This window comes from Octodon degus, unplaced genomic scaffold (genome assembly GCF_000260255.1).
Source record: "Octodon degus isolate 3935 unplaced genomic scaffold, OctDeg1.0 scaffold00079, whole genome shotgun sequence".
NCBI lineage: Eukaryota > Metazoa > Chordata > Mammalia > Rodentia > Octodontidae > Octodon > Octodon degus.
Window position 1 is genome coordinate 3,866,702 of NW_004524655.1, and position 10,480 is coordinate 3,877,181.

A 10,480-nucleotide genomic window follows, 5' to 3' on the forward strand; every position below is an offset into this window, starting at 1 on the left:
AATAAATAAATAAATATTTTTTTAAAAATAAAAATAAAACAAAGCTGGCCAGAGCAGTAGTCTTGTTAGAAATACAAACTAGGCCAGGCATGGTGGCACACACCTCTAATCTCAGCACTCAGGAGGCCGAGGCAGGGGGATTGCAGTGAGCTTGAGGCCAGCCGGGGCTACAAGAGCAAGTTCAGGCTATGCAGCCAGTCTGTACTACATAGCAAGATGTTGTCTCAAAAAATCCAAAACGAGAAAGAAAAAAGAAATAAAAACTATTAATAACACAACACACACCACATCCAAATCCAAATAAGAATCAGGGGTGGCATGGTGGGAGGGCAGTGGTGGTGGTGGAGGTGGTGACAGTGACCCTAATGCCCAATCAGGGGTGACAGATACTAACAGCAATTGTCTCATCTTAACTAAGAGAGTATGTAGAAACAAAAATAACCCATTTTCCTGAGACGCACCCCAACTTTGCAGACCCCTTTACATTCAAGACCCAAATTCAGAGAGACAACAGGGACAGAAGTACAGGCAGGCCCTGTTGTGCAAATGAGAATGTTCTGGAATTAATTAGTGGTGATCGTTGCATAACCTTGTGAATGTACTAAAGCCACAGAGTCGTACATTTTAAAGGGACAGGTTTTATGGTATGCAAATAATATCATAATAAAGCTATGAAAAGATACTCTGGGGCCGGGGAGATGGCTCAGTGGAATAAGCGCTTCCCTGGCAAGCGCAAGGGCCTGAGTTCAATCCCCGGTTCTGCAAAAAAAAAAAGAAAAGATACTCTGTCACTTGTCCTTAGGTAGTCCCCTGTCCCCCTCCCCACCCCCACCCCCGCTTCGCTCTCTCTCATTAAGGCAAGATTTTGCTATGTAGCTCAGGCTGACCTTGAACTCACTATGTAGCCCAGGCTGACCTGGAAGTCACAGCAGTCCTTCTGCCTCAGCCTCCTGAGTGCTAGGATTACAGGCATGTGCCACCATGCCCCAGTGTTCTCATTTATAAGAGCAAAAGGAAGTTATATGTGATTAGAAGGGGTCTCCTTTTAAAAGACCTATAGTTACCCTACAGGCCCATAAAGTTGATTCTCTTACCACCTTGGCCACATTGTTGCCCAAAGACTTTCATGCCAGGGCAGCATTTTAAAAAAAAATCTAATTTGTTCGCTGAAAGCCACAGAAGGTCAGGCAATGCTACAGATTCTCAAATAGCAAGAAATGTTCCTGACCGATCACTTTGGAAAGCAGGTGAGGATAATTTTCAAATGATTAGGCAGGCAACCCAAGTTCTCGGGTGGCAGTCCCCCCAGGAGGGCAGGAGGGTGAACCGTAGAGTGACAGCTGCAGTGTGTGTCCCTGAGCCATGCGGGCCTGCCCCCCCAAGGGAATAACGGGACAATGGCTTGGAAAAGCCCAGGTGAAACTCTAATCTTGGAACTTGAGCTAACGGTCATCTCCTCCAAGGAAGAGAATGACATGGTCACAAAAGAAACCATTTAAAGGCATGGAACTTCTCTTTTTGGCTCTGCCTACTGCATTCTTTTCTAACTGCTGAAGTTCAAGGCTACCCTAGAGATCACCTAGTTCAGAGATGTGCGGGTGAGCCCTGGTTCTGTGGAGCACACAGCCATTGATTAGTAATGTCTGGCACAGCTGAGAAAGGGTGGTTTTTGCAGGTCCGCTAGTTCCAGGAGAGATGCTCCCATACCCCCCTGCTTTACTACTGAAAAAAACTGAGGTTTGGGATGGTTAAGTGATTGAATGAAGATCCCACACAAGTCACTGGGAGATGTGGGATTGTGGTTTTGAGTATTCCAAGTCACAAGGATTAGAAATCCTTGTGGTATCCACAAGGTACCTCCTACATGGTATCTGGGGGTCCCTTGTTCCCCCACTTGAAATTCAAAACATGGAACAAAAGAGGGAGGGAACAATACAGCACTCTCTTTTTGTGTATATGTGTGTGTATGGCTGGCTCAGCCTAACCTGGGGATGAGGCTGGCACACATGTGGTGCTGGGGATCAAACCGCGGTCCCTGCGCTTGCCTAAGCTTTCCTAAGCAGGAGCTTTAGACTGTGGAGCTATCTCACTGGCCCCAATACAATTCTCTTAATACTGCCCTCATATTATTTAGAGAGCTAGATCCACATGTTTATCTTTTTCTAGCAACTTTTCCAAAAATGACCCGGAGTATAAGCTGGTAGAAAGAGATTATTTGAATGACTATAGGAAAATATGAAAGGCTAGTCAAACTTTCAAAACTGCTCTGAATAATACAGTAATGAGGTAAGTATTTTTTTTTAATGACTTGAGGTATACCATGCAGGTGACAAGTAGATGCACTCGCACTCTCTGGAGCTGAGTGTTACGAGAACATCCCTTCTCAAGTTCCTGACTAGCAAAACAACAACTACAGCATGCCCAGGAAGTCCCTGGCACTGTACAAACTGATGAAGCAGGCCTGGGCATCAAAATAACCAGGTCTGACCAGGTGTGGCGGCATGCATGTAATTCCACCCAGGGAGGCTGAGGCAGGAAGATCACTGTAAGTTGAAGGCCAGTCTGAACTACATGGTGAGATCTTGTCTCAAAAAAAAAAAAAAAAAAAAAAAAAAAAAAAAAAAAAGACAAAGTAACCAGGTGTGGCAGTGAGGTAGGTCCCCCCATGGGGAGCTGCAGCCACCCTGTGATAGGTTCTGGCACTAGTATAAATTGCTGAAATCATTATGCTGGTCATCTAATATGACTGATGCCCTTCAAACAAAAGCCCATCTTGCCCAAAACCACCTCCCCGCTTCTTCTCCAACTCAGCCCAGGGTACAATTTCCTTTCAGCCTTCCTGCTGCCTCAGAAAAGAACCCCCAATCAGCTCCCTCAGGTACATCCAAACATCCCCTTCCAACTCCACCCCTAGCAAAGGCCATAAAAGCCTCAGCCTCCCTTTGTTCCAAATGAATTCATCTTCCCCACATTCTGTGTCCTCAAACATCATAAAGCCCCTTTCCCTTTTTCCTTCTGCCTGTTTCTCTGCTGCACCAGGTGCCTGGGAAAAACCTACCATCCTGGAAGGGGGCTGATGCCAGTATGATTTCAGTCCCAGTTGTTCCTCAAGGCTCTGGGTCCCCATTGCTCAGTCCAAAAAACACTACACACAGCTGAGAGAAGGCAATACTGGACAATCACCTTTCATTTCTCTCCTCTTTTCTCTGCCCAGCAAAGGAATATAATCAAATGTCTAGAGGGCCCAAACTATAAGGTCCCCGTCTGAAGAGGGTCAAGGATAAGTTACTATAACAGGGGAAAGATAGGACAAATTTGTGGGGATAAAAGAGAATGGCCACAGCTTCGTTCCAGCTAGGAAAGCAAGAACAGTGTTGCCAAACTTAGGTTTGGGGATTTTAAAAAAACTTCTATGAATGCTAAAAGCAAAACAAAATGGAAATTTGTGAGCCGCTAACAGGGAACTTTTGACACTTGCTGCTGTGAAGTTCAGGTGGAATTTACAACCCTCCTTTAGAAACCTGCAAAAGAGGAGACTAGTTGGGTGGGCTAGAGTGGCCAATACAGGAAGTAGGACTCCTCCGGGCCAACCTTGGCAACAACGGATTACATCTTGGTAAACTACACTGCATCTCCCCCTTCATCGCCCTTCCTTCCACCCCATCTCTCCCCTGCTTGTAAAACTGGCTGCACTCAGCATATACGGATCACCTGGTGACTTACATTCAAAAATACTTTTTAATCTTTTCATATGCCACATATTCTTGCAAGCAACCCTCTTATTAGTCTCCTGTAACATAGCAGAGTGTAGGTGAAGCATTTAAGCCCTTTTGCCTATCGTGTCTAGAGTGAGGGAAGTTTTTCACTGAGTCTTAAATTATTTGAAAATAAAAAGGATTTCTTTTTAATAAAGGAAAGCATAGTCTGCGCTACTGGGCACCGCGGGGCTTGAAGGTTAATAGGGAAATCCACAGGTTACAGGTGTAAGGCCGGTTAACCTTGGGCACAGGGAGAAGAGGAAAACGAAGTAGGAGCCTGCAGTTCAGGCAGCAGCGCCGCAAGTAAACCGAGTACTCGAATTTACATACGAGGCTTAGGAGGAAAAAAAAAAAAAAAATCACTCTCTCCTCTCCAAATGCCTCTTCCTTTCCCCACTACCTCTCTGCAGTCCCGATTGCCCACCCTAGGAAGCAGGGACATCTCTCCCTCCACCGAGCGCCCGGGAAAATTCTTCCCTGCAAAGAGAGCCGAGCTGCTAGCAGCAACCCGAGGTTCTCCTAGGGCGGCTTCGGGCGGAGTCCGAGGGATTTCGGCTCGGGTTGTCACCGCCCTATTGTTGCCTGGGAAAACTCAACTTTTCCCTCCAGATCGAGGTCCCTTACCTGCGGCAACCCAGGGAGCCAGGAGCGCCCCGAGGCAGAGGAGGACGCGGGGCTCAGGCGCCCCGCAGCCTGCGGCCATCTCGCCCCAGATCCGGGCTCAGGAAAAGCGGGGTCCAGGCGGGCTGGAGGTGCGCCCCGGGGATCCGGCCGCCGGAGTGGCGAGGGCTCCTCCCGGGTCCTGGGCTCGGCACAGCGGCCCCGATGCCTGCAGCCCGGGAGAAGGAAGGATGCTTGGGGTGCGCCGAGGTCCGGGGCTGGGCGCCGTGCGCTCTGCGGAGCGCCGGCCGGGAGGGAGGCGCACCCCGCCCCCTGCGCCCGCCTGCCCGCTGCGCTGGCGGAAAACAACAGGCGCGGGCTCCCTCCCGCCTCCCGGGCCGCGCGAGCCCAACTTCCTCTACCTTGGCCCGGGAGGAGGGCTTTGTGCACGCGGCGCGCCGGGCCGCGTCCCGCGGGCCAGGCCGGCCGCCCCCGAGTCCCCTCGCCCGGGACACCGGGGCGGGAGCAGGCCCCGCAGCTGCCGCAGGACGCGCGCAGCGACCCGAGGGACTGGCGGCCCGGCGGGCGGTCCCTCCCGCCCAGCGGCTCGGGGCTGTCACTCGAGTTCTCGAGCGCGGGGCGGTCGCCATCGCTGCCTTTTCTAACCCTTTGCAGGTCGGAGCGAGGGAAAGCTGATCCCCAGACCTCCGGGCCAAACGCAGCTGCGAGACTCGGGTCTCAAATTCGCCGGCTCGGACCACACAGTAAGAGCGAGGGCCCAGCAGGCGACCAGACTTGTTTCGCAACAAGAGTTGCTTTTGGATTCCACACACCCCCAACACACCCGGCCCCCCAACACACACCCCTAGCTCTTACCCCATCCCTGCCCTGGCAGATTAGTGACAGCCACACTGGGGCTCAGCGCCCTGTCCTCCCTAGCAGGCCCCCGGCCCGTCCTCCAGGCCTGGGGGAGCGGCAGCTGCTGCGTCCTTGGGAAAAGTCCCAAAAGTGCTCAGAACAGCCCTGGGAGAAACTTCCTGTTTAAAAATGCAATTCCGGCAGTGAAATACCCGGGACAGGCTCTAGTTGGGGAACGTGGTGTGCACCTTCTTTCGGCTTTTCTGCGTGCGTGTTGGAGGATACTTATTATGAAATATTGGGGGAAACAATGAAACAGTAAAACAAAAAACCAAAAAAATGTGCTTCTCTCATGAAAGAGCCAGCAAGCGCTTGCTCCTTCCTTTTCTAACCTTGTTCAGTGATTTTAGTTTCTCAGCTGGCTCCCTCAGGATTTTCCCTCCCCCTTTGGTTCTTGTTTTTCACCTTTGTGGTACAAGGGAAATTCCATCTAAGCAGACTTGTTTCCCAGGATCTGGCACCTAGCTGCTGCTAGATGTATATTTGTTGAATAAATGAATATATATTAACATCGTATGCACTGGCTTTGATGTTGTAGTTCCTGAACTTTTCTGACAAACATCGGATGTCCTCAGCTCAGTAAACAAGCTGTTAATAAAATCAACTGGCACGTTTTCAACTGAGGATCTGGACTTTTCTGTGGCACCCATGGGTCAGAATAGGAACTGTGTAGACATGTAGACCTATCTGTTGAATCAGTGTCAAGTTCTAATCTCCCAGGAGCCTCTCTATGACCCTTGGACTAGGGCACAATTCAGTTCCTGTTTTACTTGATGAACTGTAGCATTCTAGAAGGTTCTGTTCCAGGTCAGCACAGTTGCTTTATGGTAAAGCCAGGATTTCACCTCTTCTGACTCCAAGTCCTGGTCAACAAAATTCAGTCAGGGGCTGGGGAGATAGCTCAGTAGAATAAGCACTTGTCTGGCAATTGCAAGGACCTGAGTTCAATCCCCAGTTCTGCCAAAAAAAAAAAGCAAAGTTCAGTCAGATTGAAGGAGGTTCCCTCAAAGAGGAAATGGAGGGCCAGGGATATGGCTCAGTGGCACAGAGCCTACTTGGCAAGCAAAAGATCCAGAGTTCAATTCCCAGTACCAAAAAAAGAAAAAAAAAACAAAGAGGAAATGGAGACCTCAGATACCCCCCACCCCCGCCCCTCATGTCAGGTAAATGTACTCACTTTGGTCACAGAAAAGCATTTCAGGACAGGTCAATAAAATATAAAGAAAGCTTTATTAAGCAGACTCAAAGAAATATGCACTAAGTATAATCCTTGAAGGGTGAAAAACATTATGGTATGGGGTTAGGGGATTTATATAGCTTTAAGATATCTCAGGACAAGTGACCTGGGATGGTTTTCTTTTTTTAAATTTCTTTTCTTTTCTTTCTTCCTTTTTTTTTTTTTTAAACCAGGGATTAAACTCAGGACCTTATGCTTGCCAGGCACTTAAGCTGCTGAGCTATATCTCCAGCCTTCATTTCTTTTATTTTTTTTTAAAAAAGACTGTATTTATTATCTGCTCTTAAAAGAAAAGAAAGAAAGCTGTTGGAGGGACAGAATGGGGCCCTGAAATGGTTGTTCTCCCTCTTTTTTTTTTTTTAACTTATTATCTAGTGTCTGTCTCCTGAGGGTCAGGTTGCTCATTCTGGGCTAAAGCAAAACCTGGCTTATCAGGTAGGTTCAATAAAATGCAAATTTTGTACATGTTTGAAGTTGGGAGAGATGGTGGACAATTAATAGGACTGTTCTTTTGAGGGTCGAAATCCTTGAAATGCATGAATTTCTAGTACTAAAACCACAGGCCAACTTACAAACTTAAATGCACCTTTAAGATTTAGGCATTGATGGGGGCTGGTGAGATGGCTCAGTGGTCTAAAGCACCTACTTAGAACAAGCTTAGCAAAGCACAGGGACCGCGGTTCAATCCCCCAGCACCACATGCCAGCCAGCCCCGCCCCCTGGTGGGCTGAGCTGCCCCCCCCCACACACACACAGATTTAGGCATTGAAGAGAGAGGAGGCTGCGGGGCTGGCGGTATAGCTCAGCCCACTAGGCACTTGCACAAGCGCAGAGGCCAAGGTTCCATCTCTGGCACCACATGCTGCGCTGGCCCCGCCCCTGCTGAGCCAGCAATGGAGACCGGGCGTGGTGGCACACACCTGTAATCGCAGCGCTAGGGAGGCAGAGGATCACTACAAGTCCGAGGGGTGTAGTGAGACCCTGCACTCAAAAAACAACAACAACAAAACTTTTGTGCCCGCCAAAGAGCTCAGCAGATTAAAAGTGCCTGCAAGCAGGCATAGGGGCCGGGAGTTCAATTCCTCAGGAGCACTGGGACAGCGATGAAGACTGGGCGTGGTGGCGTGTGCCTGGAATCCCAGCTCTTGGGAGGCTGTGTCCGATCTAGTAGTGAGACCCTAAACACCTATAGACCCTTCCCTAAAATTAAAAAAAAAAAAAAAAAAAGAGTCTAGAAGCACATAGGAAGGCTGTGAGTGGAATCGGCATCAGAACCCTGGGTTGCCTTTGATGGTGTTTGGAAGCTGTAGTTTTCTTAAAAGTTTATTGATTTAGCTTGCACTTGCCAGGCAGGCTCTGTGCTGCTGAGCTCTCTCCCCAGCTCAAGGCGCAGTTTTACAATTTAAGGTACCACTTGAATCCCATCTCAGGATTATGTATGTACCACCTTGGGGCATCCCCTCTCCCTGAACTGGGGCTGCTATTGTTCATTGCCCCTCTGGGCTAAGTACCTCACATCTTTTAGCTTCACATCTCTGAAAATTAGGTGGTACCTTTCCCATTCATAGGGAGCTCTGAGAGGCGGCATTATAAGGCAAATAAGGACTCAGGGTGTGCGCTCAGATCTGAGGCTGCTTCTTTTCATTTGCCTTTGTTTGTTGGGGTGCTCTGCTCTCACGATGCTAGGCAAGGGCCCCAGCCCTGAGCTGCACCCCACCCCAGTGCCTCTTTGGGATCAGTGTGGGAGGAGGGGCCAGATGGGGGCTGGGTCTTTGGAAACTTGAGCAGCCTGTGTTGGTGCCTATTTCTACCTCTCACCTGTGTCTCTCCCAAGGGGTGATGCTGAAAGGTTTCTTAGCAACCACCTGCTTCAACTTCAGCCTAGGAATATCCTCTGGGGGGCTCCTGAAAGAGGGGGCTGAAGAGAACAGCCTGTAGGAGCTCCCCCTTCTGGATGCCCCAGTCTCAGAGTAATAACCTAGTGAATAACAAAGATCCTATCTATGTTCCCTCCCGTGGCCTTGTCACTGGCCTACACCAAGGACCCTCAGGCCGAAATAAAGAACTTAACCCACACTTTATTTTGTAGGATAAGTTCACGGGTTCACTGCCTCCTGTCATGGACAAAGTGGTCAGGAGCCTCATTATGAGCTGGAGCTGGGTAGATTCAAGAGGATGTCTTCCAGTGGGTGATCTAGGGTGCCGTTTCTATCGTTGGGTGACCGTGCAAACTTCTACATGTGTTTGGAGTTGAGATTTGCTGCCCACCAATATTGCTGTGTCCTTGGGGATGGAGCAGGAGCAATTGACAGGTGAAATGTCAGGTCCAGAACCTGTATTTTTTTTTTTTTTTTTTAAAGACAGACCCTCATTATGCAGTTCAGGCTGTCCTTGCACTCACTCTATAGCCCAGGTTGGTCTCCAACAAGTATTCCTCATCCTGCCTCAGCCTCCCAGTTGCTAGGATAACAGGCATATACCACCTTGCCCAGCTGAAGCCCAGATTTACAGGCCAAGTTACTGTCTTTGAGACCTTTAAGAATTTTTTTTTCTTGAGTCAGTTTCTTGGACAGGAAAATGGTGTGAGTAACTTTTGTGTCTTTCAGTTGTAAATCAGTACAATTTTAAAATCCTGATCCTTTTCCCCAACTATCTAGTTTTTATTTCTTCTATCTCTGGCTGGAATCTCAAAAAGCAAGGAAAATAATCAACCTGGCCTATTCTTTGGAGAAGAAACTTATGAACCTTTCTGGCAACACCACTTCCTTCTCCTTCCCTCTGTCTGGAGCTACTGGGTTGGGGTTGTGGGTGGCTGTAGCCACAAAGTTTCTGAAAACTGGCAAAGTTCCAAGAAGCTGGCAGGAAGAGATGGAAAGGGAAAGTTGTCAAATGTCTGCTGTTTCTAACCAAAGCCCAGCCTAGAGACCAAGAAGGTAAAGTTCACTGTCTTGGGAACCATGGGAGTTGGAAGGCAGATCAGGAAAGTGACCTTCCAGGTCCCTGGGCAGGGAGCATCCGGAGGCGGAGAGGGGTAGGTGAACCATGTGCCCTACTTGGAGAGTAGCCCAGTGGGGCCCTGGTAAATACCCAGACTCCTCGAGTGCAGATGGCTGTGGGTGAGCTGTGTGTTGGCCGATTTCTAGGGTATAAATATTTCCAGATAGCTGATCTCAAGCTACCACTGTCACTGTCACTGTCACCAGTTCTGTGCCCAGTCAGCTCTGCAGGGAGCTAACTCCAAAGGGAGACGTTTTGACAAGGAAAGCTAAAAGCTAGACTATGGGTGGTGAGACTTGCTAGATGATGGTGGGAAGCTCTTTGATCCTCTCTGTTCTTTAAACTCCTGTTCACCCATTGAATGCATTTGTTGGCCAAGATAACTGTTGTTTTCCCATCTCCACTTTGGGAGTGTGAAGCAGTTTCTGAGCCGGCCAGATAGCTCAGCCCATAGCGTGCTGTGCTAGCCCAGCCCCTGGGGCACACTGAGACTGAAAACAGGAGAATAACTATGAGTCCAATCTGTGTAGTGAGACCCTGTAGACCCTGTACTAAACACCAAAAAAAAAAAAAGCAGTTTCCTTCTGTTGATACAAATTTCTTTTTTTTTTTTTTTTAATGTATTTAGTACAGGGTCTCACTACACAGATTGGATTTGTAGTGATCCTTCCTCTTTTCAGCCTCCCAATCTCTAGGATTATAGGCGTGCAGCACCACACCCAGTCCCAGTCCCAGTCCCAGTCCCAGTCCCAGTCCCAGTCCCAGTCCCAGTCCCAGTCCCAGTCCCAGTGCCAGTCTCAGTTTTAGCCTGCCCCAGGGATGAGGCCAGCACAGCAGGTCCAGGATTGCAAATTTCTTATGGAATAATGGCTTTTTCCTGATTATAGATATAACATGCTCATACCTAAAAGGATGAAAATACAAAAAGTAGAAAATACAGACCCAGTCCTAGCCCAGGTCCGGTGAGTGT

At 48.8% G+C, this 10,480-nt stretch overlaps 1 protein-coding gene, 1 long non-coding RNA gene and 1 pseudogene across 4 annotated transcripts in view; 2 read left to right on the forward strand and 1 right to left on the reverse strand.

Moving 5' to 3' along the window:
* Vsig10 (V-set and immunoglobulin domain containing 10) overlaps positions 1-5,773 on the reverse strand; it is a 34,960-nt gene extending 29,187 nt beyond the window's left edge. The window contains exons 1-2 of one of the 3 annotated variants that reach the window (XM_023720993.1): positions 5,235-5,773; positions 4,383-4,587 (exon numbers count right to left, since the gene is read on the reverse strand). In XM_023720993.1, coding sequence (XP_023576761.1) covers positions 4,383-4,461 — 79 coding nt within the window. In that variant the 5' untranslated portion in view covers positions 4,462-4,587; positions 5,235-5,773. Of the gene's footprint in view, positions 1-4,382; positions 4,725-4,780; positions 4,870-5,234 lie in introns of those variants that run through there. The other 2 variants (XM_023720994.1, XM_004636231.2) reach the window with 2 other exon arrangements.
* LOC101568704 overlaps positions 1-10,480 on the forward strand; it is a 279,180-nt pseudogene that overhangs the window by 85,548 nt on the left and 183,152 nt on the right.
* Positions 4,915-10,480, forward strand: part of LOC111818089 — a 16,428-nt gene continuing 10,862 nt past the window's right edge. Inside the window, exon 1 of the long non-coding RNA XR_002822161.1 lies at positions 4,915-5,122. This is a non-coding gene — a long non-coding RNA (uncharacterized LOC111818089). The remainder of the gene's footprint in view (positions 5,123-10,480) is intronic.